This window comes from Hylobates moloch, unplaced genomic scaffold (assembly GCF_009828535.3).
Source record: "Hylobates moloch isolate HMO894 unplaced genomic scaffold, HMol_V3 SCAFFOLD_14, whole genome shotgun sequence".
Lineage (NCBI taxonomy): Eukaryota > Metazoa > Chordata > Mammalia > Primates > Hylobatidae > Hylobates > Hylobates moloch.
In genome coordinates this window covers 53639633-53644476 of record NW_026652289.1, presented here as the reverse complement: position 1 = coordinate 53644476, position 4844 = coordinate 53639633, and the positions used below count along the sequence as shown (strand labels likewise).

The 4844-nt window shown below is 60.8% G+C and overlaps 1 protein-coding gene across 1 annotated transcript; it reads right to left on the bottom strand.

Moving 5' to 3' along the window:
* Window positions 1–751: 751 nt before the first annotated feature.
* Window positions 752–2288, bottom strand: RPP25 (ribonuclease P and MRP subunit p25). The gene has a single exon (XM_032174981.2). It carries the CDS (start codon window positions 2026–2028, stop codon window positions 1429–1431), a length of 600 nt encoding a protein of 199 aa, XP_032030872.1. The 5' UTR covers window positions 2029–2288; the 3' UTR covers window positions 752–1428.
* Window positions 2289–4844: the final 2556 nt, after the last annotated feature.

The window sequence follows — 4844 nt, the reverse complement described above, 5'->3', positions numbered from 1 at the left end:
TGTATGCCACCCCCAACTCACCAGAGCTCTTCCAGCACACAGCAGCACCCCCACCCCCCAGCTGGCTTGGAGTTGGGCAGAGAAGCTAATGAGGCTGTTATCTCTCAACAGACAGCTGTGCAGGGCTGGAGGCAGCAGCTTATCAGGAGGCCTGCAGTGATTCACAGCCCAAGTCCCAGCTTCTCTGCTGAATTGTAATTTCCAGCAGTGGATTTGTGCTTAGTCTCTCTCCTCCCCCTTTCCCAAGGGTGTGCTGTCCTTTCTCAGAGAGAGGGCAGTGAAGGGGAGATCCTACCCACAGAGCTGGGGGCTTTGTGCCAGCCTTCTGGGTAAGGTTCAGTTTATTGTCTGGAGGCTGCAGGTTCAGGGACCTCAGCAGGGTCTGCCACCCTTTGCAGTGACCTCCAGGAGAGTTCATCGATGCTCTCCTTCCACTCCTTCCTTCCCCTCCCAGAAAAACAATGTGCCGCTCCCTTTCCCTTAGTGGCGATGTACAGGGGAACATGGGCCCCCATCTGCAACAGCCCCTGAGGCCAGGGCCAGCCCGAGAGGGCGGAGTAGGGGAGGAGAGAGGAAGAAGCCAGGGACTGGGCAGTGCCTTGCACCATTTTGAAGCTGTTCAGTCTCTGTGCCTGACCCTGAAGACTCCAAAGGCTCAGGACGCAAGGCTGGAGGGGAGGGGAAACACAAGGGGCGAGGCGAGAGCTGTCTCTGCACAGGCGGTTGGTTAGAAAAAAAGTGGGAGACAGAGACATTTTTGTGCTTGTTTTATTGGAAGCAAGACTCCAGCTGCAGGGCTCAGGGGAGGAGGCCTGGAGAGTTCAGTCCTGAGTCTCCCTCTGGGCCAGCAGGGGGAAAAGGGGTGTTAAAAGAGCTAGAATCCTCAGAGATGCTCCTCTGAAGCAGGGGAAGGAAAACTAGAAAGGAAAACTGTCCCAGGGCGGGGAGCGGCATAGGGCCCCCACATCTCAGACTCTCCTACCCTCAAGCAGTCAATTCTCACCCCCTGCCTTCCTCTGTCAACGGTGGGGGTGATTCCAATAACTCTTCTCAGCTTCCATACTTCAGGTGCCCTTCGTGAATGCTGGGTGGCTTTAACCTTTGGGGTCCCAAACAAGTTTCCAGAATCCCACTGTCCACCATTCTCCCCAAAAGAAGGTCCCAGAAAAGGTGAAGTTCCGTGTCTTCAAGCAACACCGACATAAGCAGCAATAATCGCACGAAGTTTCCCTAGGGTGGTCGGGGATCCTCTCTTGCCACTCCTGAGGCCCCTCTCTTATCGCCTTAAGGTCCATGCTACCTGTCTTGAGGAGCTGTGTCCAGGTTGTGGGCTCCGGAGGACCGAGGAGTGAAAGGCTGGAGGTGCATCTGAAGGTGGAGGCGCTGGCGGAAGATGCTGCCGGAATTGGTAGCCTACAGTCCGGAGTTTCAGGCCGTCTGATCCTCGTCCGCAGCCCCTGGCTCGGGCTGCGATCGCTTCGCGGAGCCTTCTCCAGCTGAGGGTTCCCCTAGGCTCCTCTTGGACGTTGCCGCGGCTGGCGGGGACGAGGGACCAGGATGGGGGTTCGGGGGCTGGTAGCCGGGCTGTCGCGGATCCAGCGCGTCCTTGGAAAGTAGGATGGCTAGGCCGGGCACGTTCTTAAGTACGCTGAGACTAGCGGCCGGCTCGCCAGGCGTCTGACCCTGCGTGGGCCCAGGCGGGAGGCTCTGCCACACCTCGCGCACGCTCCGGTAGCGCAGCCGCGTGACCTGGTGCAGGCCCGCCAGGCGGCGCTTGAGAATCTCGGCGCACGTGACGGTTTTGGTGGTGGCCCGGCCGCAGCCGCTGAAGACGATGGCGCGCGTGGCTGGCTGCGCCATGCTGGCGGTGGCGAAGGCCATCAGGTTCCGGATCTTGCTGCCTTCCTTGACCCGCATGTGCACCGCGCCCGGCGCCAGGTCTGCGAAGGGGCCGGAGCCCGGGCAGCCCCCCTCGGCCCCGCCCCCCGCTGGCGCCTCTTCGGAGCGCACCTTACGGAAGTTCTCCATACGCCGTCGTCGCCTGGACCGCCGGCTTTGCCATGGGGCGGCCTCAGCCCCGGGGCTGCATGGCCGCCGGTCGCGCCCTGCAAGGGCCAGCAGGGGTAAGGGCGCGGGAGCAGCGCGGACGCCGGCGGGCGGGCTGGGACGGCGCGATCTCGGCCCCGCTTCTCTCGAGCCGGCGCCGCTCTACTCAGCGCTCTCGGCGCCCGGTGCTCCGCGCCTTTAGCTGAGGCCCCGCCCCTGCCGCCAGGCCCCTCCCCTGACCGGCCCGGCCCGGCCCGCCCCGCCCCGCCCGGGCCCCAGCCTCACCAGCCTTTCCTGGCGAGTCCGGATCCTCAGCTACGCGGGCGTGGGAGCGGGCGCGCTGCGGGGCGCATAGGCAGGTGAAGGTGAAGTTCCACTATAATCGCCATCAGCGCTTTGCGAGCCAACCCTCACAAACCAGCAGTCTAAATAAAAGCTGCGCTTGCGGTGCAAACACCGCTTCAAATCCGGTATCCGAGCCCTTCCCAGTTGCAACTGAAGGCCGCCCCTCGTCCCCTCCCAGGGAGAGATTTCCAAGAGGCTTGCTGGGGCCTCGTCCCTCCTCCCCCGCCCCGGGGAACACCCCCACCTTTTTTCTGCTCCTAAGTATTCTTGCCTCAAGGACAGCTAGTGCGCGGTCAGCAGAGTGCGGGAGGAGCTGGCTGCGGCTCCACTCCGCGCCTCCCCTCGGGCGACTACGTCGCGGCGTGGTCCTCGCCGGGCGCGGGAGACCCAGACTTCAGCCTCGCCACGCCTGCCCAGAGCTCGAGGCTCCCGGACCCCCGTCCACCCCTGGGACGTGAGGAGTGAGGCTTTGGGCCAGGCTGTTCCCCGAGGCGCGTGGGGAAGCGGGCGAGACCTCTTCTGAAAAGGCGGTAGGCTTGCTCCACCCATGCCCAAGAGCCCACCCTTAGAGCTGCGCGCTTTAGGGTGAGCCAGGCACGATGCCTTGCCAACGTGGCCGCCCCCTTCCTCCCAGGCGGAATTCGCTCAGGCAACATTGGCCCCTTGAGATCCAGTGGGGTCCTTTTCGAAAGGAGGCTGGGTGAATGCAGGTTTTAAAAAAGAGAAGGGAGGGGCCGGGCGCGGTGTCTCACGCTTTTAATCCCAGCACTTTGGGAGGCAGAGGCGGACGGATTACTTGAGGTCAGGAGTTCGAGACCAGCCTGGCCAACATGGTGAAACCCCGTCTCCATTAAACATACAAAAATCAGCTGGGCATTGTGGCGCGCTCCTGTACTCCTAGCTGCTTGGGAGGCTGAGGCAGGAGAAGCCCTTGAACCCGGGAGCTGAAGGCTGCAGTGAGCCGAGATCACGCCACTTCACTCCAGCCGGGGCGACAGAGCAAAACTCTGTCTCAATAAATAAATAAATTAATTAAATAAAATACAAAAGAGAAGGGATACCCCATTCTCCATGATGTGATTATTATGCATTGCATGCCTGTATCAAAACATCTCATGTACCCTCTAAATATAGACACCTATTATGTACCCACAAAAGTTAAAAAGAAAGACTTTAAAAACAGTAAAAGAGAGAAAGAAGGGAGGAAGGTGGGGAGTTATATAATGCCCTGGGGGCATTATGGAGCTACTGGATGCCTCTCCGTCGGAAACACCACGGAACCGGGACCGAAGGAGAGGCCCGAGGTCTCCTGCCGGGTGAGAGAAGCATTACAGAAAGATGAGATTGGGGCTGTCAGGACTACTGATGGAAGGGAGGGGGTCTGAGAAGGGGCCCGACCCTCCCTAAAACTGCTCTCGGGCTTCGCGCGTCCTCCTTCCACCCGCCCTACGCAGTCAGGACTGAGGGACGGCGGCAGATCTGGTCCTAGCCAGGGGACTGTGACGGGGCGTGGCAGGGAGGGACACAGAGAGCTGGGGTGGGCGGGCAACCCGGAAAGTGCTGGGGGCATGACGGTGCCTAGGATTGCAGGGCCTCAGTTGGAGATGGGGCTGCCAGACGCTCTTATCCCTCCTCCCGCTGTTCTTCCCTCCTGGGCATCTGCAGCAGCTCTCGGTCCCTGATGTTCAAAACCAGGGTTTACCCCCTTACCACTTCTTGGGAGCGGTTCTCGGTCCCTGCTGTTCAGAACCGGGGTTTACCCTCTTACCACTTCTTGGGAGGGGCTGCGGCGCCTAGACCTTGGCACTCCAATGTGTGAATGGCTGACCCCCTCCCCGTCTCCTGGTGGGGTCAGGAACCCTCGGGGTATGCTCCGAACCGGGATTTTGGTCTCGCTCCAGTCTCTGTGGGCCCCACACAGCGGTGGGGGCTACAGGCACAGCAGCCTTGGGGATGATACAAAGACTGTCCGCAGCGCATAGCGGGGCGTGGACAACCGAGGGCTGTGTAAGGTCAGGCCCTGAGAAAAAGCCCCCGAAAGGCTGGAAGTTACGTTGGAACGGGCTGGTTGTGGAAGGAGCGAGCTCTCCGTCCCCGGGAGTATGCAAGTTTGGGCTGCACGATCAGTTGGAAGGGATTGGGCGGAGTTCTGTCATTTGGAGGAAGGGTCCTGGGAGCTTCAGATTTGTGTAGAGCGAGGACGGGGCGGTTCTGCGTCCGGCCAGGTTGGCCCTCGAGGAACCCGTCGTCCCCAACCTCCTAAACTGCTGTGGGCTGTAGAAGACTCGCATTCACTGCTCTCCACAATCGGTGAAGGGAGAACGCCGAAAAGGCCCGCATCCCCTCCTGCCGGTCCCCTCCCCTTCCCCGCTCCCTCTGCAGCACTTAAAATGTAAATGTACATCGTGATTAGCCGCGGGGTCGCTAATTACAGCTGAAGCCATTCATTACAC

Bases quoted from the DNA above. Each gene is read 5' to 3' on its own strand.
- RPP25 (XM_032174981.2), bottom strand. From the start codon at position 2,028: ATGGAGAACTTCCGTAAGGTGCGCTCCGAAGAGGCGCCAGCGGGGGGC.